This window comes from Ischnura elegans, chromosome 10, assembly GCF_921293095.1.
Source record: "Ischnura elegans chromosome 10, ioIscEleg1.1, whole genome shotgun sequence".
Lineage (NCBI taxonomy): Eukaryota > Metazoa > Arthropoda > Insecta > Odonata > Coenagrionidae > Ischnura > Ischnura elegans.
This window is the reverse complement of record NC_060255.1, coordinates 51,004,806-51,030,381: the sequence shown is the minus strand read 5'-3', so window position 1 is coordinate 51,030,381 and position 25,576 is coordinate 51,004,806. Positions and strand designations below refer to the sequence as shown.

Here is a 25,576-nt window from a genome sequence, read left to right as displayed (position 1 = left end):
GTTGGGCTGTGGAGCTAATCTCAGTGGCTAAACCGACTAATTTTGACTAGCGTCTCTGCTTCGCGTTAAGTATGGCCGCAAATTTCAAGTTCGTGAAATTTATATTTGGTTCCACTCCTATCGATGACCCCCTTTCCACGGAATACGTTGGGTATGGTAATACGTAGCATCTAGCTCCATTCTTGTCTTATATTATTATCCTCTATAGCCTAAGACAAAAAGTAGTCTATTTAAATCCATGCTAATTTTCCTAACAGGTCGACTGCGTATAATTTCTGTGCCGATAGAGTGCTATTTCTAATAGCACATGTTTTACATGACCTTGACAAAGATTCCTTTAAGATTCCACAACGATTTGGCGAGGTAAGTTTTTTCTTAAGCTAATAAGCCTTTATGTGTTAAGAGTCCTGTTTTTGGCAGTTGATCGTCGGAAACATCTATGAATATTGGTCCTATGCCACCAACGATTAATATCATCCCTTTCGATAAGGATGATTCTTTTCCCCCTGCGTTCGTACACGAAGCCTGCGTCCAAAAGAAGACGATATAGTGTTGTCCTTTTGTAATCTGGGAGAATACTATCCATATTTACCGAGATGGGTTTTAAAGTCGGAGGAAAATTTTTCACGAAGGATTCATGTACCTTCCTTCTAATTCCCGATCTCAAAAAATCGTCGAAAATCACTGCTCTCGAATTTTTGTAAGGCTATCTAATTTCTTTAGTTTTTGAAGGAGTTACCAATGGACCACGGGAGCTTTCCTTGCTCACTCTGTAAACTGTAGATCCCGAGCACCCAGTTGCCTTCGAAGTTTCTCGGCAGGCCTCACTAATGCTGAGAGATTTCCTGAAGTACGAGAAGACTTTGAGCACCAACTGTCTTTCGCGGCTTATGAGCTTCTCACCTTTTCTCCTCTTCTTTGTATCGGACATATTGATTGGTCTTGTTACAGCAGAGATAAGTGTAAAACACACTTCACGATTCTAAAATTCAGAAGACCGCACAACCAAGGTCGTAGTCAGGGGAGGGATCAAGGGGGATTGATCCCCCCCCCCCCCGAAATGAAAAAAATTAAATAGATACTTTATGCTCGCTTGGTGCTCACACGACGATATTATATAGCGGCGCAGGGACATCTAGTAGTCCAATGCGACTTAAGTCAATAATTATCTAAGCGAATTTGTAGGTGCAGTGTGTTTAGTTGTAGTGCAGTGTGTGAAATATTAGTGCTGTGAATTAGTAGAGAGGTGAGTAACTTATGAGCCTCCTGAGGGACCGCAGAATTGACATCGACACCGAGGAGTTAATTCATTTGGTCGCTGCAAAAAAAAAGCTAGAAGGCTAAATTCAATTTTATAATAATATTTTTATATTTTCCTTTAAGGGTAAATAAGTTTATGTTTGTCTACTATTCCATGAACCCCCCCGTAAAATATTTTCTGGCTACGGCCTTGCACACAACACTTGTTCACTCCAAAAAAATGCAATGACAAACTGAACGCCTTCGTTAATTCTTCCCACGGCTCCTTCGGCTAGGCTCGATTCTGGTGCAGGTTTTATGGTGCCCTATGAAAGGAACTCAGAAAAAAACCAAGCCCCCTTTTGTAAAAGGCGTGCACTGGATGGGGTAGTGTTTCGCACAGATTATGAAATATTCTCTTTCTTGGTTTCCGCGATGGGATCGAAACACCCAAGGCGAAAGCGTCTTATTTCCAAGCCGCTTGTTTACTTTCGTGTATAAATGTATTCAGATAAAAACACTGCTGTTACGACGTATGAGTATTCTCTGTTTAGGATATCAAACGAATAGATAAATACATTTCATAGTATGCATTGACAAAAAACTCCTTTTCCGCCCGAGAATTTTCCCTCTGCGCGCAAGAAAAAGCAAGAAGCCCGGCCCAGCGGCGCCGTAATATTTTTTCTTAAGACTTTTTCTTTCTCTTTTCTTACCTTGTAACTCGCTTCAGAATAGGGTGGTTTCCTGTTATTTTTTTTATTGACTAAGTCAAAAGACTCCTGGAGTACGTATTTCACGCTTTTAGATTTTTAAATGACGATATCTATTTTTCGCGATTAAATGAAAAGTGAAAAATTTCAAGCGTGCGAAAACGCGACGCGTAAGTAGGAATTATGGGAAAAAGTCCGTGCGACGCATTTCTGGTTCCCCCTCCCGCCTTGTGAGGTGACCTTGATCGAGGCGCTGAGCGCTGATAGGACGCAGGATGCTAGCGGGTAGCTGAGTACCTTGCTGGCTGGTAGCGCTTGGCTTAAAAAAAGGTTTATTAATACCTTATCAAACGAAGAAAACTTTCCAACTTTAGCCAGTTTTAATAGGTGATTATTAAGACATGTTTCCCTGAGCTCTGCGCCTCATGCATGCATTGGTAATCTCAGACGATGTATAACTCCTATCTTCTCCTATAGAAACTGGCGCCAATCTGGCCTTTTTCAAATGAGGATAAAATTTGACCCTTGCCATTCGTCTAAACCGGTATTTCTAAAACCAAATAATTTGTGTATTATGAATACACTAATGGTGGGTAACGAATCGCAATCAATGCCTTTTGTTTTCTTTGATGAAGGAAACTACCCTATTGATGTAAGTTAATTATATTTTAACCAAAAATAACTTTGTAGTTTTCTTCACATTTGATACGCAGCATATAGGGACCTAACACGTAAGAAACGTAAGTTAGTAAGCGACTACTTTTTACCTTGCAAAAATTAAAATTTTCTTGTCCTAAAGGGTGTTACGTCGGCATAACAACATTTTAACTCAATATTTGTACAATTGGTGAATACCTTCAAAGAGAAAATAGTGCGAAGAATTTTGTGCAGAAGATTCAATTCAATACAGACAACGGTCAGACAGAAATTGCGAGAAGAAGATAAAGTTAAAAAGACACGTTTCTGACGGAAATTTAAGGAAATGTTTTTTGTAACTTTTGTCATAATTTTTAGCGAAAAACTATTAGAACCAATGAATGCAGCATCTCTTTCTACCCTAGAATGCAATTTTTAATCAGTGCATAACGCAACATTAATTTTCGTGCTGTTATTGACAACACGCGCTCCTGGCCTTATGGAGATTAACATGGGAAACGATTCTACATAAGAGCCCATACCGTCAACTAAATGTGGAACGCCCAATAGATGTGAACGTAATTCCCGCCGTGTACCCTCCGCACCCCCCCTAAATGAGCATCGGAATTCGCATCAAGCAGACGATTGTGTTTGTCAAGACGTGACGAAGTTGTTGTCATACCGTTGTTGGTAAATATTAGCTTTCTCTTTTAGCGATAAGGCTAAGTTCATACGTGAGGAACATCAACATATTAGTGAATACGAATTCAAATACAAAAAATGCCACGATTATTTACTACTATTGATACTTCCACGCCTATCAATGTTTTGGCTTCGGCGAAGTATAGAAGGTAGAGTTTTCATTGTTGCTTTTTAGGGTCCTAAGTATCCAGCATGGCTAAAAATTTGTCTTAAAATTTATATATTAGTTAAGTCCCTAATATATTTTGTTACAGAAGCTTTGCGTACACCTTTACAAAAGATAGAATGCCAGTAGTCATCACCCAAGTCATAGATACTCTTTGTCGGAGTAAAATTGAGATTGCTGAAAAATACCGGGAGGTAAAGGTGCTCAATTGACGATGGTTTTTCATAAATTTGACGCGCCAAATATAATGAATATTTTTTTTCAGGGAAGCTCAGAAGAGTTGAAGGAAATTATTGGAATGCTATCCAAGTTGAAAACTGACGTGCAGACCAATAAAGCACTAGTTCCTCTGAGTGACTCCGCCAAGGATGCTGTAAGATGGAATCAATTCATGGCCGAGCAAAAAGAAAAGAGGGGTGACCGCGATCTTACATGGTTCGATTGCCCATTTATGTTCGCTGATTGTTATTTTTACCGCCGAATAGCGGAATTTTTCGAAGCTAGGTTAGTTGAACATATTTTAAAAACATCTTGTTACGCATGATTATGTCAGTTTTCACAGAAATGACGTTAAAGATTATTTCTTCTTGTGGAATAATTTATTATTTTGGTCGTTTTGTTCTATTCGGTCCTTGTACTTTATAGCAAGACTTTGTCTACATACGATCCGTATTTAAAGCAAAAGGATGATGCCCTCAAGGGATCTATGGAGTCCATCAAGAGTTTGTCCAAGTATTGTAATAAGATTACCAAAAATATTCCACAAATGAGTGATGAGGAGTTGAAGGAAGAAACAATGAATCTATTCCAGGTAATATTTTAGTTGATATTTATTATAGTACCTGGTTACTTTACCAAAGTAAAATGTGCTAATGATTTTGTATTTTGGCAGGTGTGCATGTGGGGTAATGAATGTGATCTCGCAATGGCAATTGAAGGAGTGGGTCATAAAAGTACCAATGCAATTAAACAAGTTATCAGCAAGAAAGAGCAAGTAATATGTAACGATTTGGAATGCATTTGCTTATACTTGCGCGACACAAAAGCTGGCCAAGAGCCTGACAAGAAAATAGAGATTGGTAAGATTATTGATTTATAACGTTTATTGTAATACAGTTTTGGAATTTACAAAATATGGCATGTTATGCATATGGCTCTACTTAAGTAAATAGTAAACTAGAAATAAATAGCAAAAACAGCAGCAGTGAACTCAAGTTTGAGTTGTTATTGCTATTTATTTCCATTGTTAAATGATCTTAGTTTGAAGAATGCACTCTCACCTCGCTGTATATTAAATATCCCACTAGTACTAACTCAAATGCTTAGATCAGTGGTGTAACTATGGGGGGCGATGAGGGGGATATATCCCCCCCAAAGACTTGGAGAAATATAAAAAATATTGAAAACTATTGTCTAGTTTTGACTTGTAATTACTGCATCTGCTTCAAGTTAAATTTTAAGTGACAAAATGATGTTTATTGTATTTCCAAGTATGTCATTTTTCAAAAATTTTCCGGACAACTTGTAGCCAGGGGAGGGGGTCGCCCTCCCAGGCTCCCCCCCCCCCCAAAGCATATATCTAGTTATGCCACTGGATTGGATTCTTGGGCCTTTACCGAAGCTAAGGGCTACATTATTCTTAACTTTTGTAGAACTTCTTGTTCTCAGTTTTCAAAGGTTCAGTTCAGTTTGGATATGTTTTCTATTGACGGGCATAAGTTGTTCATTTTTTATGCATTTCTTCGCGATAGGTGTTTGTCTCCAAATACCATCTGAATTTTTGAAAACTTTCAAAGTTTATGGCTTGAGCGGCACGGTAACAGATACAGAAAAAACTCGAGGGGGGCGCAAAAGATATCACGAGTTACCTTTACTTTTATCCTAACAAAAAATAATTTAAGAAAATTTTAATTAAATTTATTACTCACACATACAAAACAATGCCATTGTATGATACCAAAAAGTTATAATCATAGTTCTGCAATGTTTGGCAATACGGGTGGGCCCGTAAGGGGGGGCCCACCTGTGCCTCATCTGTATCCGCCACTGGAGCGGCAGTATTTAATAGTATGTACTTGATTTGGAAAAAAATTGGGATCTAATACCCTATTATGAGCACACAAATTTCCCCCGCAAAACAAAGTTGATCCTGCATAAAGTCAATTTTCAGCTCACACTATTGTATGTATATTCCTCAGTGCCCGCAAGTCTTAAACCTGTTGGCTAATAAGTGCCTGGATATCAGAAACATCAATCGTTCCACTTTAACTTTTTTACTTTGTATACCTCTCTTGCTATATTTCCTTGGAATTTACCTAAATATTAAGGTTGACCATGGACAGCCTTGTCATAATCCCCAGCATGTGACTGCCCTTGGTCTGAGCTTCTCAGAAATTAAGATTAGGGATTATTTTTCTCTCTCTTCAGCCTTTTCTAATTGTCTTCCCTCACTCAGTACATCAACCCTTGGGTTTATTTGGTTAGGCTGATGTAAAGCTCAACTCGGGTTAAGTCAGAGGCAGTTGAATTTTACTAATTCTCATCAGGGAGAATATGTCTTTTGAATTGATGTGCATTGTTAAATGATCTTAGTTTGAAGAATGCACTCTCACCTAGCTGTATATTAAATATCCCACTAGTACTAACTCAAATGCTTAGATCAGTGGTGCAACATTGGGGGGTGATGAGGGGGATATCATCATCATCATCATCAGTGATTACTGTCCTTAGACAGGTTTCCACTGGACTTCTCTCCATCTTTCTCTATCCTGAGCATCCTCCTTTAGGTCTTTGTATTTTCTTCCTCTTCTTATATCATCCAACATTCCCATCCTCCTTCTTCCTCTTCCTCTCTTTCCTTCTATCTTCCCTTCTATTATTCTCCGTTCCAAACAATTCCTTCTTAATATATGCCCTAACCAACTTGCCTTCCTCTTATGAATCATATGTATTAATTTTCTTTCCTCGCCTATTCTTCTTAGAACTTCCTCATTCTTCACTCTGTCAGTCCACTTCACTTTCAACATTCGTCTCCATACCCACATTTCAAAACTTTCTAAATATCTCTCCTCCTTCTTTTTAACAGTCCATGATTCACATCCGTACAACACTACACTCCACACAAAACATTTCATAAACCTCTTCCTCATCTCTATTGGAATTCTTTTTGCTGTTACCAATGCTTTACCTTTCCATACGCTCCTTTACCTATTGATATCCTTCTTCTTATTTCCTCAGTACAACTTCCATTCCATCTTACCAGACTTCCCAAATATTGGAAAGTCTGTACTTGCTGTATGATATTTCCTTCTAAGGATATACAAACACAACCTTCTTTTCTGCTGATTCTCATCACCTTGGTTTTATTTATGTTTAAGTTCATTCCAAATTCTCTCCCCACATCCATTATATCATCCATCACTTGTTGTAAATCTTCTTCACTTTCTGCCAGCACTGCCTGATCATCTGCATATTTAATTGTTTTTATTCTTTCTCCTCCTATTACAACTCCTCTAGCTTTTTCTAAAGCTTTCTCCATCATTTTTTCTGCATAAACATTGAAGAGCTCTGGAGAAAGGCAGCACCCTTGCCTCACTCCTCTTCCTATGCCAATTTCTTCTGTTTCATCATCTCCAATTTTTATAACTACTACCTGCCTACAATACATCTCCTTTATTAATCTCCTATCTTTCCAATCAATGCCAATGTCTTTCAAAATTTTCAATAACACATTCCAATTAACCTTATCAAATGCCTTTTCCCAATCAATAAAGCAAATGTACAAATCTCTATTCACTTCCATCATTCTTTCTCCTATCATCCTCAAGCATCCTATTGCATCACGAGTCCCTTTACCCTTTCTAAATCCAAATTGATCTTCTCCCATATTTTCTTTAATTCTTCCTTCGATTCTTTTTAATATAATCCTTGTAATTACTTTGGTAACATGGCATATAAGACTAATTGTCCTATAGTCTTTACATTCTTTGGCATTACATTTCTTTGGTATTGGTATTAGAATAGTTTTAAGTAGATCATCAGGCCAGCTCCCGGTATCATATATCCTATTGATTAAATTTGTTAGTCGACTCATTGCACTGTTACCTAGGTTCTTTAATGCTTCTGATGGTATTCTATCGCATCCCATTGCTTTCTTTTCCTTGAGATCCTTGATTGCCTTTTCCACTTCTCTTCTCAGTATGTTTGGTCCTCTATTCACCTCTTCACATTCCCATTCCTCTTCCAGCTCCATCTCAGAATGATCATCTTTACTATCATATAGTTCTTTCACATATTCTTTCCATATGTTTTTGTTTTCCTCAACACCTGTTGTTATCTTTCCGTATTTATTTAACATTCCTTGTTTACTTATTTTCTTTGGCTCTCTTTTTGTGAACTTTTTAGCTGTTTTATACATTTCTTCCAATCTCCCTTGTTCTTCTAGGACTTCCATCTTTTCGCATTCTCTCTCCATCCACTCCTCTCTTGCCTTATCAGTTAATCTTCGTAGTTCATTGTTAAGTTTCCTATATTGCCCTTTTCCTTCTTCAGTGTGAACATTTTTCCACTTTCTCCTTTCCTCCATTTTATCTATCATGCTCTGAGTGATCCATTCCTTCCTATTTCTTTCCTTTTGTACAACACCAACTTCCTCTTCTAAGACTTCCCATATTACATCCCTAATGTTATTCCATTCCTCTGATACCTCATTACTTTGTCTTACATCTTCCAATTTTTTCTCTACATTTTTATTATATGCTTCATTCTTCTCATTTTTCAGCTTTATTACATCCCATTTCCTTATCAACCTCCCTTTTTTAACAAGCTTCAATCGTGTTCTTATATCAGTAACTAGAAGATTGTGGTCAGAGTCAGCATCTGCTCCTGGGTAGGTTTTTGCCATTTTAACACTATTCTTAAACCTTTGATTGACAATAATAAAATCTATCTGATATCTTGAAATATCTCCAGGTGCTTTCCACGTGTACAACCTTCTTTTATGATTTTTAAACCAAGTATTTGCAATCCATAACTCCAAGCGTTCACAAAAATTTATCAATTTTTCTCCTCTTTCATTTCTACTTCCAAGACCATAATCTCCAACTACATTCGTCCTTCTTCCATTCCCCACTACACTGTTCCAATCTCCCATCATTATAGTTCTTACTTTGCCTTTTCCATTTTCTTCATATTCTTCCTCTATTTGCTCATATATCCGTTCAATCTCTTCTTCTTCTGCATCTGATGTTGGCAAGTACACTTGGATAATTAATGTATCTACTGGCTTACTCAGTATCTTGATAGCCACTACTCTATCGCTTACTGGCATAACTTTAGTTATATTTCTCTCCAAATTCTTTCTGTATATCAACCCGACTCCATTTACCTTAGATTCCCCTCCCTTATAAATAATCTTATAATCTCCTGAATCAAATTCTCCTTCTCCTTCCCATCTTACTTCACTTAATCCTAGAATACTGATGTTGTGTCTCACCATTTCTTTCTTCACATTTTCCAACTTCCCTTTCCTATTCATTGTTCTGACATTCCATGTTCCTATTCTCAATGCTGATGTTACCTTTCCCTTCTTCTTTCTCTTCTCTTTCAAACCACACAGTTCTCCTGGGATAGTGCCCACCCGGAGATCCGAATGTGGGCATATTACTCCGGAATATTTCTTATTCTCAGGAATCACCATGCTTTCATGCATGCTTTGGGGGGGGGATATATCCCCCCCCAAAGACTTGGAGAAATATAAAAAAATATTTAAAACTATTGTCTAGTTTTGGCATGTAATTACTGCAATCTCTCTCCTAGAGAGAATTAAAGATATTGATAACAGCAAATTTTGGATGTTAGGCTGTCTAATGTTAACCTGCTAATATTTATGCATAACATTTGTATGCACAAACTAAGTGGCTAGAATAGTTATGCTTCAAAGTTCCCAGTTTCTGGCGGTCAACTGCTGCATGAATCACCTATTAGCCCAAAAGGTGTCTAACAATGACTTTCGGCAATTGATATTACACCTTTATTGGATTGAAATATTAGCAATGTGCGCGTACTTTAAAAAATAATGAGACCAAACGCGACGCATTTCTGACTTTATTTAAGCATTTTACGCGAGGAAATAAATGTCAAAATACGACGGAGACTTAGCATTCTGGCGAGACTTGATGTGAGCAGCAGAGCTTCTCGGAAGTTGATGCGGTATTTTTTTCCGAAAACATATATCAAGTTACAATTTATGAGTTGTGTTATAAATCTCTATTTTTACAGTCACAGACGAAGGGATATTTTCACAGGATATTTGGTTTCTCCCTGCTAGCAATTCGAATTCATCTTCTTATCTCGTGAGAACTTCCAAAGATGGACTGAAAATAATTGAAGAAAATCCGGTGGAGGAGCGCGTGTATTTTGCAAAATGCCTCACATTGTCCGCTAGCACTTGACAGCAGGAGTGGGGGTAAAGTGAGCTGCCTGTTGAAAATAAGAAGTTGGATGAGGCCGAGTATCAGATGAGCGTGCCGCTGAAATGGCATTTGGTAGATAAGAATGTATACATCAGACAGAAATCCATCGTAGCAGTGTAAATGCCGAGACGGCATGCAATCATTTTTCGCGAGGTGGTGTGTCCCCTTAGTACATTTGAAAGAGTAGTTAGTGTAATCAACTATATATGCCCAATTTTTTCCATAGAATTAAAATATTCCATTAATCAGCTAAATTCCTGTTCGAATCCTTTAAAGGAAATCAAACTTACTCCCCATTATCTTGTGTTACCTGCTGCATAGGCAACCGAGTCAAACATTCCCGCATTCATTGTTTAGTATTTGAGGTATTCGAATATTCGAGCAATGATTTAATATTCGAATTCAATATTTGAGTTCAAGAAATCTGATATTCGACCCATCTCTATAAAAAATGTTTAATTTCTCTTCTCTTTGTAGATATCATAATGGATAATGCTGGCTATGAGCTTTTCTCAGACTTCTGCTTGGCTGATTGGCTTCTTAGTTCCTCTCAAGTTGATAGAGTCACTTTTCATGTGAAGAATATGCCATGGTTTGTATCAGATACCAACAGCCATGATATTTTATGGGTTCTCAGTGCCTTTGAGGTTTCAGATTCAGAAGATATTTTGGAATTGCTAGCTCGTTGGAAAAGCAATTTTTCATCTGGTAAGTTATATAACTTTTCCCATTTGAAATTTATGGGAAAAATTCACCCATGAAGGTCTCTTTACTTTGAAAATTTAATTTTGGTTTTAGGATTTTGCGATAGTTGGAAAATTCACTCCGGAAATTGGAACTATCGAGTATATTTAAGTACTATTTGCTCCATGAGTTGTTGATCTACTTTTTGTGCTAGAGGAGTGCAATTGTTTTCCTCCCTTTTGTTCCCAAATAGTTAGTGGTGATTGGTGCTTTCTTTACTCATTAACTTGTGTAATATATTTATAACTTGATGTGTGAATGGTGGTGAAATCTCTCTGTATAAAAGAGGATGTCTGTTTGTATGTCCACTTTGCATTTCCATACGGCTGCATGGATTGCAATCAAAGATGGTATGTAGGTGCTACTCATTCTCCCCAAGCCCACAGTGCAACTTGTGGGTGTGTCACACACGTCCATTGTGTCATTTTCTCATCACTGTTTGTTACATCAAGTCATACAACTTCTGTGTTTGGGCATCCTGCCGGGTAGGCACACCCCGTGACGCCCTCATAGGGAAAACATAGCGTAATGGATTCTAAACTTAACTATTAATCCTCTTGGTGCAAAGGTTTTGCTGGGAAATGTGCTCATGTTTTTGATGTATGCACATACGTAGACGCACAATCATCAATGTTGTGGAGCAGGGCTAATCCTGTGCGCGGTAAACGGAATTTTTTTCCATTGTTTTCTATTACATATGTATACCTTCATCATACTTGCTTTGTTCCTTAACCTAAAAATCCTTCCATGTGACCATGAATTCCAAGTTCCAAGTTTCCTACTTCTGTGGATACATCCTTCCTGAGCAATGCTAGGTAGCCTGCTAATTCACAATAATTGCCTATGGGAAAAAATACCCCTGAACCGGGAATCAAACCACAGGTATTTGGCTTTACAATGGTTGTGGGCAGGTATGTGGGTTCACTACCGGTTTTAGAGTTCTTTGTAGCCTATTCTCCTTTGTGTTGCCATCCTTGTAGGACTGCTAGGGCCTAACATGTTGAGACGTTCCCTTTTAAATCACAAATGAAGTTAGCCCATGAATCATAAACACAATTCTCCTGTTGTCAAGGGGAATTGTTACAATGTAGCACCATTCGTCTTGGTGGAAATTTCCACGGGAAGTAAGGAATCTCGTAATAATGGTTTGCACGTTGACCATTAAAGCCAAAGGTCCTTGGTTCAATTCCGGGTCCATGGGAACCTTTTTACTAAATTCACTTAAGTGATGACTGATCAATGGTGTACATATTTTCACTCAAGCCCATGATTTCGGTCCATTAATTGATCTAGGAGCAAAGGTGATTGCTCTGTATTACTGAGCCCCCTCATTGGTGGCAGTGTGATGTATGCATTGATTTGGATTTACAATATATCCTAACTTTGATTCTTATTCCAGGAAACTGTTTTTTATACATACACATATATTTGTTTATTATCAGTCACTCTGGGTATCCCTACAAAATATTTTAAATATCAATCCTCCCACATGCATGAAACTGATGCTGGTTTGATAGCGGTGAATCGTTTCAAAAATTAATCCACTTACTATTTATTTCTCAAAAATTAAGAAAAATATATATTAGAATGCATTTTGAATGCATTTCACATAAATTTTGATGAATTAATTGCAAAGAAAATCTATTTTTTCATTGCTTGTTGAATTGGAAGAAAAGTTGGAATTTCTCGTGTCTAAATGTTGTTTGTATGTACTATCATTTGCAAAAGTCTTGCAACAAATCGAGCGGCGCCACTTTCGCTCCACAAAGATTGTGCCCGGAAATTGTATGGTTTTCGGGTGTATGCAACGATCCAATACTAGTCTTCATGGTTCAATGCATGGAGAACGGGTCATTGGGTGGGTGGGGTATTTTGTCATCCTTTTCAGTCTCGGGATTTGACCGCTTCCATTTAAGTGAAATTAATGTTCATGATATTCCCCCAAACACATTGTAGCATTTAATGCAGTAGGAAAGATCGAAGGTAATTCCTCGGAGAGATTTTAAAAAGTTGGTTGCTTGGCTCTTTTTGAGTGATCTCAGCTCTTTTCAGAGAGCTGGAAATCACGAGTCGTACACTGTGGACATGGCAGACTTTTGTTTACATCAATCGACTCGGGTTGATGTTTTAATACAATATCTACGACATATGATACGAGGCAGCTTTGAAATTCCCAGTGTTTCATCATATAAATATCTGAGCAAACACGTAAAATATGAATTAGTTAAGCTGATCGGCATTAATCGTTGCGTAAGTAATAACAGAGTTCTCCGACGTCCGTCAATCGGTAAAGATGTATTCCTTTCCACTTATTCAAAGTATGACGAGGAAAACTTAATTCCAGCTAAAAGTCCCATTTTTATTGATTGTCAGATTTCAACAGGTATTGTTTTATAATATGTTCTACTGCTGAATTAGTGTGAATGCGAATAATAACTCTAAGCTGCTATGTCGTTGATGATTAAGTTATCTTATTTAGATGCAATCATTTACATATACACTGATGAATTCGGGATAATGTAGGATACATACTTAGCATTATTAATTGAATTATCTACTTGCATTAAGTAGGTTACATTGTATTAGGAAATGTGTTTGTTGGCAATACGTTTTATGTTTAAGGCATCAGTGGAACTGCAGCTCATTTCATAAAACCTTTCAAGTCGAGTAAGAAGGACGTAAGCAAATCCTAACAGAATTTCTGTTTGTAATGAATGTATACGCTTGCTTCATTAGAAATAGAAATACCGAGTTTGAAACATTATAACAAATAATAATAACTTAAAAAGACGATACCATACCGAAGTCGCAGGCGACAACATCATTATATTCCTATTGTATATACTAATCAGCCGAAACATAGAGTATGCGAAAGCCTCTGTGCTCAAGTTATAATCATATAAACGAATAAAAGACTAATATACCGAGAAAGTGATTATTTTGATCAAATTCGTTCAAGTGAGAAGCCGTAGGAGAAGCACATGAAGGAGCTCAGTGTTACAATAACAGTAAATAATCAAAATTACCGCTTGATGACCTTGAGCTAGAAGTAGCTCAGTGGATAAACATTCGTGCTGGTGATGGGAGGTGTCCGCGTTCAAGTCCTTCCCGGGGCCGAAAATTTTTTATCCTCCGCACAGCCGTATTTTATTTTAAAGTTTTTTTATTTTTGAAATTTATGTTAAGAGGGTACCAGCTGTTGAATTTGAGCATTTTTTGCAACAATTTATAATTTAAATGACCGTGCGACGGGAATCATGCGTAGTTAGCGCGGTAGGATCAATCAATTGCGTTTTCTTGAAGGAACTCCAATCAGAATCACAGATGAACGTAATTACTAGTGCTATATGGTTTCCTTTACAGGTCCGTAACTTCTCAACATTATTAACCTTTGGAATGAGAACTATCGTAATAATCTGAGGTTCCATACACGTAATTTCTTAAATAGATCAATTTTATCTGATTAAAAGAAAATTATGAATGATATTTTGCAGCGATTATGCTGTCCGTCTATGTAGTATGCTGCCTATTTGTCTTCAACTTGTCGCCATTTCCTACCAAGTTAATTTCTCCAGTAAAGTTTTCAGAACAATTTTACCCTTTTTCGTTTCGTAAATGAGCAGTGACGGAACTTTTCTTAGAGATAGAAAAAGATATAAATTAAGTGAATAATTTTACTTTTAAACTTTAGGCTTCAGTGTTCTACAATCAGTGTTTTTTAATACAGTAATTTTGTTGGAAAGGGACAGAATGTGAGACTAGCTGATCTACTAAGTACAATCCTAGGAATAACCTATGAAAAGGTAATCCTTAATCGTGCACGCACTACGGCGCTTATTTTTAAATATAGGAAAAGCTTATCTTGAGGTATTTATCAACTATTTTTCTAGTGCGTACTTTCTTAAAGCAAATTGTGGCATCAACATGTATATGATAGTGCTACAAATTGGCCCTATTTACACTATTTTTGGAAGTACGTGAGAATCACTTACGGCCTGCAAGTTTTACTCCAGGTAACCTACTTCTCGTCCCTGGCCGGTAAAGTTGCGATAAAGATGTAGGGCAAGACGAGATGCAGGACCTATTAGCTGACCAAAACTACGGCCCGTGAGCACCCGATTCAGCGTTAAGAGCTGAGGGAGCGGCTAAATTATGCGCAAAGTATTTTACCTCCCTAATAGATGCGCAAAGTATTTCCCTCCCTAAAAAAGGGCGAATATTGGTTTAAATTGACTTTCAATTTAATCTCTGTCCGTTGTTGTTATTGGAAACCTTACCAATGGAGGCATTCATGGATAGGGAAAAGTCGTACTATTAAGTCACTCTTTAAGTTGGTTGTCCTTAATAATATAATAATAGCCGAAATATTAAAATCGAAACAATAACTAATTTATTATAACAAAAAGAAGATTAATGTGACATGATCACTAAATATGTTAGTGCTATCGTAAAAATTGAAGCCTCTCCTAGATATGTAAACAGTAAAAATAGAGACACATTCTGCTAGCAACGATGAGGCCTAGCGATTTTTTTTGGCAATCAAAATTCCATTTTTTTTTCCGAAGAAACATTTCCATCGGTGCAAATATATTTATCCAATTAACAAATTGATAATTAATGAAGAAGAAAGCTTATGGAGCTATCTTTATCAGCTTCAACCTACGTAAAGAACTATTTAATGCCAATCAATTAAATATGGTGGAGACGACGGAGTCGTGTTTTTTTTCGGAAAATTGCCCGTTAATTTTTTTTCATTTATTAATTCTTCTATATCGAACAAATATTTCAACAACTTAATATAAAGTCTCCTGAACGACGTTGAATCCCTAAAAAAACGGTTACGAGCGAGTTGATTTCCGTGTTCCTAATGGCGAAATCGTGCCCCCAGCCGGCCTTATGGGGTTTACCATTGGATGCCAGGCGTCATAGGTACCCACTCTTTTAACGGGTAAATATTTTCAATTATCTACTCCAGTCAACTACGGGTACAAAAATAATCTCAAACGCCGCGACGACTTAACATCTGCTCGTTTACTCAACTGAACATCGTAATGATTTCCTACGTCTCACTCCCGTGTCACGGCGACCCGTTCGTGAGTCGTTCCCGAGCTACCATGAAGATTCATACCTAGATAGTGATCATTCAAACTTAATGATGGCCAGAAATCGACAATGGAGCGAAAGTGGCGCCGCTCGATTTGTTGCAAGACTTTTGCAAATGATAGTACATATTTATAATGTAAAGATTAGGAACACACTTTTTCATTGCCTTCTGCCATCTTTCTCTGTCAAAGATTTTTGTTCTACAACGAAGATTCACTGAGAAATTTTAAATATTAATGATGATATTATTTTGAAATTGGCAATTCTAAGTTTCAATGAATGGAGAAATAGTTTGATGAGATTATGGCAAATTCTTTTTTATAAATGCTGTTTGTGTTATTTCATGCAGGAAAATGGAAGGTGAAGGATGATGAAACTTATTGGACCCTTCCCTTTTCATACCACGAGATGCCCTCTGAAGATGCAGAGTTATACAATCAACTTTCATCCTCATCCCTTCTAATTTTCAAAGGCGATCTAAACTACCGGAAATTATTGGGTGACATAAACTGGAAATTCTCAACACCATTTGGATCAGCTCTGAAAAATTTTACTCCAGCTCCTTTGGTAGCTTTACGAGCTGTCAAAACTGAAATATTGGTCGGAGTCGATTCAGAGGTTGTAATGGAAAATAATACTAAAGATCCTTTGTGGATGATTAAAGGAACTCATGGTGTTATACAATTTCATATACCTTGATACTTGCCAATAATCTAGGTGTGATGAGCTGCCAATTTGTGCCAAATTGTCTTGCATACTGTGTGTTATTCCATGGAATGTTCAAATTGAATCTGTATCCCTGAGGATTTCATTGTTAAGGTTCAACCATTATGTGTTTAGGGGCATGCTCTTAAAATCAAACCTCTCTAACAAGACTTAATGGAATTTTTATTTAATTAGTACTTTGAAAATGAACTTCAAATGGCTATACCTTGCTATTTGTTATGGCATTTGTGATCCTAGTCCTAAAATTTAACTTTATCTCATCCTGCGGTATGGAGAATTTCAAATTCCCCAGCGACCAGTTAATAAAGGCAATAAATCTCATCATTTAAGAAACCTAAATGAAAATCCAGTGGAATATTTCAATTAAATTAAATTTCCCTCGTACAAAAAAACAAATGCAGCTGATTCCAAGTTTTGGTGTACAGTTATTTGAATTTGCAAACAACTCAGTAACAACTCGATAGACGATTAGAAATGAGGATAAAGAATCAATTGCATTTATGCATAAGTTTCATTCTGATCTTGGTAAAAAAATTGGACTTCAGAATTATGGCTCCTGAAAGAATGGTTTTAAGAGAGTGTTTGTCATCCAAAGCCATTTTTTTTATGCATGGTGTGATTTTGTAGTGTATGCTTGTATGTATTTAATTGAACATCTCAGTTGGTGCATACATGTTAATTTTTTATTCTTTCTTACTTTTGGAAACTTTTTTCATCTGATTTCTTTGTGGTAAAACTTTATCTTTTTAATTTTGACCTATATATCATGTCTTGCGTTGAGCACTCTAAGTTTATGCATTAGTGGGGCCAATTGTTTTTTAACTCCTCATTAAAATTTTAGCAAAATTAATCACTGGTATCTGTAAGGAGAAAAACTAAAAATAAGAAGCTAATTTTTTGTGTTTAAAATGTATTGCAATTTTTTCATACTGTCTGTAGTATCAATTTGATCCAAAATTTTGATTCCCTCCTTAGGTTCCTTCCTTTTGCCTAGTACTAGTATACTCATGATATAATTGTAGAAAATTATATTAAAGTATCTGTAAGAAATCTCAATACATACTTAGGGAAGGATTCAAGAATTGAAATTACTTTGCATTTAATTGATTCCGATTTGAGGTACATACTTGGTTTCACTGTGAAAATTTATCTTGCGTTTCAGTACTATCTGAATCATCTAATTATCACTTTTTGGGACATTTTAGATAAAGAGTAGCACTTATGATCCTTAACTTTAGCTTAAAAATCATATTATTTGTCAATGTCTAAGTGATAATAATCAATGATAGTAACTTATCAATTTTAGTGTCTCATATCTTTTCCGTCCATATGGGGCTCCAATCAATATTTCATAGAATACATTAAAACATATTAATTACCAGCTTTATTGTTATGACATTATGAGTCTGTCAGTGTTAAAATTTATGTTTAGACATAAAGTACCTTGCTTCGTTTAGAGTGAGTGACTTGTCTCTGTTTTGGGGCTTTAAAAGGACTGTAGGCAAACCAGGAGCTTAAGATTAATAGTACTCTTTCATGTGACCTGTATGCATAAATTCTCCTATTCTCAGGTGGGAAATAAATGGATTTTTTTACGCATTACAATTTGAATCTGGTGTATAGGCCCAGATGTATGTCTTACCCCTCCTTAAAGGCTCTTATGTAAATATGGCGATGCTTATGCAAATATCCTCAACTTATTTCCCATTAAATATCAAATAATACCTAATTTAATGTGAAAATTTTGTATTTATATGTGGTTGAACTGTACGTCATATGGATATGTAAGTGTTTGTAGGATGGTCGGAAAAAATGTTGAAATATTGTCTTTAACTTCACGTGTAAAGCTGTTACCGTGATATGCCTTCTTATATTGGGGACCATTGTCAAGGAGTGGAGTAGTTTTACTACATAACCTACTTATCAATGGATAGCCCTCAAAGAAGGTTAATGATGCTTTTGAAGATTATGAGCAATGAAGTGTCTACAATCGATAACGTTGTACTTAGCATGATTGCGTTGATATGTTGTACTTAGGGGGTTTCCACTTCTGATTTTCCGTGCTTGTAAAATGGTTACATTGGTTGTCTTCGTTTTTTTCCTAGAATTGGTTGGTGAACAAATGAAAGTATTTTTTCCCGTGATTTAAAGTACTTACCAAATTTTTTATTTTGGCGAATTGGCAGCTACCCCCTTGTGCAGTTATGCCGAAGGAAGAAAGATGGATGAAATCTGTAATTGCTATAGTGCATGTCCCTCTACAAAATTTTCCTAATTTAAATGGAGCAAATAGCAAAAGAAAATGTTTGGGTAATTTTGTTAAAATCTATTTATCATTGTTTTTGTAATGTTTTACAACTAGGTATATGCTGCACTCCTTTTCTTTGTATAGCTGAGTTGTTTATGGTGATTCCACTTGGGTTGTTGATTATATTTTGATTTTTTTCCTTTACCCTGCAAAAAAATTTTAAGTGACATAACTATCTTGGGGATAATTTCATTTTCAGAATTCAGTATTTGTTGGCATTAATTTAATGCTTTTATTAAGTGCAGTAAGTAATGGGATTTTCGGCATCTGTGTTGTATTTCTTTGATGCAAAAATAGTTTGGTACATAGTGTTTTACAATGTGTAGTTCCTTCATTGATAAACAAATATGAGCCAATGTACTGTAAGTAATGGATTGGACTCTTAAGGATTTTATGTGCTCATCAGAGGTTTCAGCACAAGTTCTTCCCTGCGGTCATGTTACAACAAGAAATTACTGTGTGTCTAAATTATGATGTACATATTTTGCATTTATAGCCACTGCTGATTGAATGCCAGGAATCAAATACAGTGATTGCATTGCAGGTGGTGTAACTGTTGTATCCAGTGTATACCTCATAATAGTGGGTTTGGCTTTGGTGAAGTTCCATGGTTTTTGCAAATTTATATGCAAATAAGAAGAGGAAGAGTTACTAATGTTAGGCTACCTGAGCTTTAAGAATGAGAACTATCAAGTGCTGAGAATTTGATGTTTGCATTATTTTCTTTTACATAGTTATTGAGGTGAGCAAATGTACAATCATCTCCCTAATTCAAACCTCTGTTGGGCTTCTCATTTGAGAGAAGTTTCAATTTGCTCAATTATCATTAATAGATATGTTCATCCTTCTCTTGTTATGAATTTTATCGAAGCATTTTTCATCACTTTTAGTTAAATGTTTTATTGTGACTATTGTACTCTTCAAGTTTTATATGCCAATTTTTGGCACATTGTTAACATTTTAATGTCTGTGATTGGTGGAAATCAAGTCAGTCATTACCCGCTTAAAGTTTTCATACTGATGTGACTAAATAAGGTGTCGTCTTCTTTGGAGAAAGTGACTTAAGGAGATGTGTGAGGTTATATTGTTATTCTTGGCGTAAACCAATTGAATTAAAATTCTATGTATGTAAATATGCCTATGTTCTTCATACTCATTTTCTCTTAATCCTATAATATGTAGTTAGGCACTTGAATTTCAAAAATCAATGAATCTTACTTTAATTAGTTTGAAAAGAGGTATTTTGTATCTCATTGTGAAGTCAATTAATGCTATCACTGTTTAGTTTTCATCAAATATGGTTACTGGGAAGATTGTTGTATATATTCATATTGAGGGACAAATTTGTGGTTAAATTTCATTCATGCAAGCATATGGGTGTCCCGTTGACTTAAAGATTATGAGTTACTTTTAATGTTTCTTCCAACTGTTTCAGCTGGGTGATTTGATACAATATGGTATAAAAAACTTATTAGCTGTGGTGTGTTAAAATTTAAAGCAAAATAAGAGGCATGGAACCCCTGCTGACCAAAACTCATGAAGAATGCGGGAACATTTGATGTGAAAGATATGTGATATGGGGGTAGTAGGACTAGCTAAAAAATAGGCATGCAAAAGAAATGATATGGAAGAAGTTGGGGAATGCACTCATGAAGACTGAAATGGAACCATTCGATTTGGTAGGTATCGGTCCATTATTAAACAAATTCAGTATTTTATATTAAAGTATGTCGACTAAAGCTTGTGGGGTTGTCGTTAAAAAAATTGATGGTTAAAAAAATGCATTTCGTAGAAATCAGTTGAAATGCCCAAAGTACCATAAAGATTGGAAAAAGTTAGCAGGTGGAAGCCTAAAAAATGTGCATATCCTTTTTCGTGAGTGTTAATTTTTGATGAAAATTTAATTAGAAAGAAATTAATCAACATGTAAACAATGCCGTTGCAATGGGGAAGGAGACATTAGAGGGATTTCAATATCCCCCAAAACTTATATGCGATATACGGTCTTAATTGCATCCTTTTATGAATGACCCCCTTGAAATGTTCTTCCTCTCCAAATTAACTCCTCCTTGAATTTTGTTTTTCATCTCGGTCTTGTATTTTGAGGAACTCCCTGCTTAAATTCAAATGAAGAATCATTGGAATAAGATTGTGGTTATGAATTTTGGTTCACTATTTTTTTAAACTTTGCATGGTAACCTGCGTGATAGTAGTTTTTACTGTTGCATAATGGTTTGAGGGGAAAGGTGGGGTGGATGGGGTGGGTCAAGCGATCTGAATTTTTTATTTCAATGCACCAAAATAAAAAATTGTTCAACCATGTACTTACCCAAGTTGAAATCGTAATATATCTTTCCTTACTGGTGTGCACTGAATTTAATGGGAAAATTAGTTTACAGTCGAAATGGACCGCACGTAAACAAACGCTATTGTAAAAAAATCGTCGAAATCGTCAGGAATTCCCCTATACAATCTATACAAATTACAGTCGAACTCAGCTTATAACGATTACGCATGTATTGAAATCCAACCCGTAATGAGGTGAAATTCCGGTTCCTTGGACTTTCCTATTATCGCCAATTTCCGCGAATGTAACTAGTTCGGATGATACGAAATCTCCGCTATGACGAACTATTCTTTAGACCCTTGGGGAATTATTTCCGCTTTTATAAATAAATTACGGCCATCTTCGGTTCTAAACCGTTCCTTACCTTGCGTTGTTTAGGGCCTAGGGGGCGCGCCCTTAGCTTTTAAACACCGCTGTAGATGCTTTTATTTAACACGATAACCGCCTTACTGTTCATACCACGCGGTTACATTTTTTAAAGAAAACACCACCCAGACGGCACAGAACCCTCCGTATCTAATTCGTATGTACATAGTACCCATTGACTAAGGGGATACTGTGCCGCTCCGTCGCTTTTCGTCAATGGATACATACCATTCGCGGCCTGTCGACGAAGCGCGTACGCAGCATGTGAATGTCCGCTACTAAGCACGTACGATTGGATACATAGCGCGCAGGAACACGGCAGGAACAGGCTAATCTCAATCGATTAGGTCGAAATTAGTTATATCGTAACTCGCACGATCGAAAAATGTATCGAACGCAACACAATCGATAACTACCGACCGTAGCGAGAACCTTGATACGAATGAATTGTAAGTTCTCAATAGGTAAATAACACCATATCATGAATTCTAATTACCATGAAAGACTCACGACCGACAAAGTTTTTGTCGGTTGTGAGTTTTTCATGGTAATTAGAATTCATGATATAGTATTATTTACCCATTGAGAACTTACAAAACTTACTCGGCCACTTAAATAACTCTGCGAAAAATGAGATTCTCACGGCTAATTCACGCACCACCAGCATCCAGCATTGTTAAGTGGCTCGTACTTACTTGGAAACCTTGAGATGTTAATGAGAGTAAATTCTTATTAATTTTGACACAAAATAAGACATCACATAGCCCACGAGCATTAAAAAGCTTACCCTAAAGCCTGACGAAATAAGATTTTTAAATAAAAATTGCCGATGAAACAGGATTGCTGACACATCTGCTATTAGTATGATCGAATTCATCAAAATGCAAGCAAAAATTAACGTATAGTTCAGTCTCAGCTACTAAAACTTACCCATATCAGGCGCTAAAGTATTTGAAAAATTATTTGGTATGAGTAAAAGTCCCTAGGTAACTGCAGTAAATGTATCAACCTATTAAAAATATGAAAGTCCTGCCAAATCACCAGCATAAACACTTGTAAAATAAAACATGTTATCTCTTAGATCACACCTCCGATTTTATACTTACTTTGCATGAAGTCACCACCGCAAGAAATTTTAAAGAGGCAGGAAAGAAAAAAACCCACAGAAATACAATACATATATTATGTATTTTCTATTGTCAACCACAATAATATTTCCAATTTTCTCTTCTATCCCACATCTAATTTAGCGAAACAATTACTCTTATTCTCTTTCGAATAGAAAATTATTTAAAAGAGGACTGGTCGATACATACAAACTATCGTCAATACTTTCTCCGATGAACGTCCACTATCACTGCACCAACTTGCACAAATCAAATCCACATCCACAAATATGTCACTTCTGCCACAATGTCTGTCTTCTTGGCGACAGGTAACAGTGAAGCAATGGTACCTTCCTCCAATCTGGGCACCTTCCATTCAGCAAGAATTTTCTCCTCGTCTTCTCGTCCAAGGCCACAGATTACTTTCTGATATCACAATGGTGCAATGTGAAGCTCACACACCTAAAATTAATAAATAATAAAATACCATGTAACTTATTAGGTCAAATCATTTCCAATTTTTGGTATTTCTGCATGAGAAATCAAATTACTAGGCTCGTAAATATAGTAAATATTTGTATGCCTGATATTTTTATTGTTTTAAACTATAGCATAAGATAATTTGAAATGATGAAAGCCGACGTGTAATACACCATAGGGCAAGCTAAGAAGCAATATTCGATCCTATAAACTTGGCAGCTTATTCCTAGTTTCTCCTTTAACCACACGTTTACCGAATGAATTAATACAAAAAAGACAACTAAAATGCAAGAATTTTCAAAAGAATTGCTGCTACAATATTTTGAATCACCATTTTTAGTACTGAATAGTTCGGGATGTTGATGCATCAACATCCCGAAGCCACTTCTGACTTAAAATTACATCCAAATAATTACAGCGAGAAAGAGTACATACCTCACAGTTTTTCGTAGGGGTGAAATGTTTTCTTCTTATCGCCCAAATGCACTTCTTCTTCAACTCAGGATCTTTTGGAGAGCTAAAAACTTGAACCATATGTCCCGGAGTTTCCATTACATCCCGACAATACACACACGAAAGGCATTTCTAACAAAAATATCTCACAAACACGTTTCTGAAGCCCAGTGAATGAAATTAAAGAATAAGGGAAACTTCACCATTACCAGACACTCTATTCTTCACTAACTTAACCACAAAAATCCCTGAAATGTAGTGAAACGTGACGTAAACGACGCGATCTCCAACGGCTTGTGAAGGCATGTGATCTTTCTAGGAGGATAGGGCACGATGGCACCAGATGGCACCACCCGCGAAAGAAAATAGTCCCAGACCGAATACAGTTTTATCGATGAGATACAATTTTATCGATGCATATGAATTTGCCAGTCCTCTTGCATCTTTTTTCGTCATTAAAGGAAATAAAGAAACAAAACCTTCTAAGTAACTTCCTAAGCGCGATTTTTGTATCTTGATTGTCCACCCTCGTATTTAGGTACGAAAACTTCCTGTGCCGTCTGGGCAGTATTTGTAACAAACGGAATAAATAGTTTTAAACCATTATTAAACATTTAAAAAAAATTGCGAATGTTCCGTTTTTCATCATCTTTGACGGTCAAACCATAAAGGCCGTTTTACATGAGTCACGTACTTGCACAATTTGACGTGTGTACAAAGGCGCTGTCTAAATTGCGTCGTGTAAAGATGTGAATTGCTAGAACACATGCGAGAATGCGTGGATGCGATACGGCAAAATAGCCCCTGTTCTAATTTCGTTCATGCATTCGCGCATTTTAAAAATTAATGCAGTTCTAACCTGCGCAATTCCGTACCCCATGTAAAACGGCCTTAAGATGATCATTGAGGAGCTGATTTTTTCCCTGAAGGTCACTTCCTTCCCCCCTTTATTTAATCATTGAAATAATTCACGTTAATGTTGCGTTCATGGTAACGCCGTAGTAGCGTTACAGCGTTACCATGTTTTGCGTTTTTAGCCTGTGTTTCAAAGCCAAGAATTCTTTTCGTAGCCGTGTTCCCTCCCCCCACCCACCCCTGCCGACTCCTTCGGGACTCAAACAGCTCGACCTTGAGTCTTTCTGAGAATAGGGGAGCTCAACAACTTCATGCAAACAATTTGTTAGTGTGAGTGATAGCGTTAGTGAGGGCCTCGCTCTGCGTTTTCTCTGGTAGTTACCTGATTGGGTATCTATCTTCCCATTGCAAGCGAGACCTGCCCATCAAGCGGGAGCAGTAACGTATCAATAGTTAGTGTTTTTACCATAGTTACAATGCACGGATTAAAATATTTTCTCTTCTTAGTCATGTCATGAGAATAATGTCATTTCACCTGGTTGAAAACGCATGGGAAAAGCAAGGTCGGATCCTGGATTTTTTCTGGGGGTAGCGGGACGCAATGGCGCAGCGAGGGGGGGGTTTGAGGGATAAAATCCCCCCAGAGCTCAGAAACGTTTTTAAGTTTATTCCATTTTACTTAATTGGAATTATATTACTTACAGAATAGTGTAAATATCAATTAAATATCCCTCCGAAAGCCGTAAAGCTCACCATTTTGAACTATTTATCTTCAAATTTTTCTGAAGGAGTGCCCCCGCACCTCCCGCTTACCCTGGCGAGTATGCAAAACCCCCAGACACCCCAGTATTAGTTGTGCCTAAAACTCCCTAGCCTTAATTCCAAGCTGCGCCCCTGGCGGGACAAGGGTATCACAGGCAAACAGTTCTCTCATATTTTTGATAAAGAACAACATACCGTACGAAATATACTTATTTGAATGTAAAAGTTATTGATGAGTTACATTTATAATAGTGATAGTTTTATTTTATGTTTCATTTAGAAAAGAATGATCGCAGGCTTTCCCGGCGTATAGAATCGTGAAAGGTTACTTGGGAATTCCACCGGGTCAGGTTCTCCAACTTCATCTCGGCCGACGTTTCGATGTACAAGTTCTCCATCG

At 36.8% G+C, this 25,576-nt stretch overlaps 1 protein-coding gene across 3 annotated transcripts; it reads left to right on the top strand.

Moving 5' to 3' along the window:
• Positions 1 to 19,942, top strand: LOC124166607 (damage-control phosphatase ARMT1-like). 3 transcript variants are annotated; one of them, XM_046544199.1, is made up of 7 exons: positions 1 to 151; positions 258 to 363; positions 3,719 to 3,957; positions 4,099 to 4,264; positions 4,346 to 4,532; positions 10,404 to 10,634; positions 16,123 to 19,942. In XM_046544199.1, exons 1-7 carry the CDS (start codon positions 72 to 74, stop codon positions 16,470 to 16,472), a joined length of 1,359 nt encoding a protein of 452 aa, XP_046400155.1. In that variant the 5' UTR covers positions 1 to 71; the 3' UTR covers positions 16,473 to 19,942. The 3 variants fall into 3 exon arrangements, with proteins under 3 accessions (XP_046400155.1, XP_046400158.1, XP_046400156.1); XM_046544200.1 differs by lacking the exons at positions 1 to 151; positions 258 to 363 and adding exons at positions 3,218 to 3,436; positions 3,542 to 3,647; XM_046544202.1 differs by lacking the exon at positions 10,404 to 10,634.
• Positions 19,943 to 25,576: the final 5,634 nt, after the last annotated feature.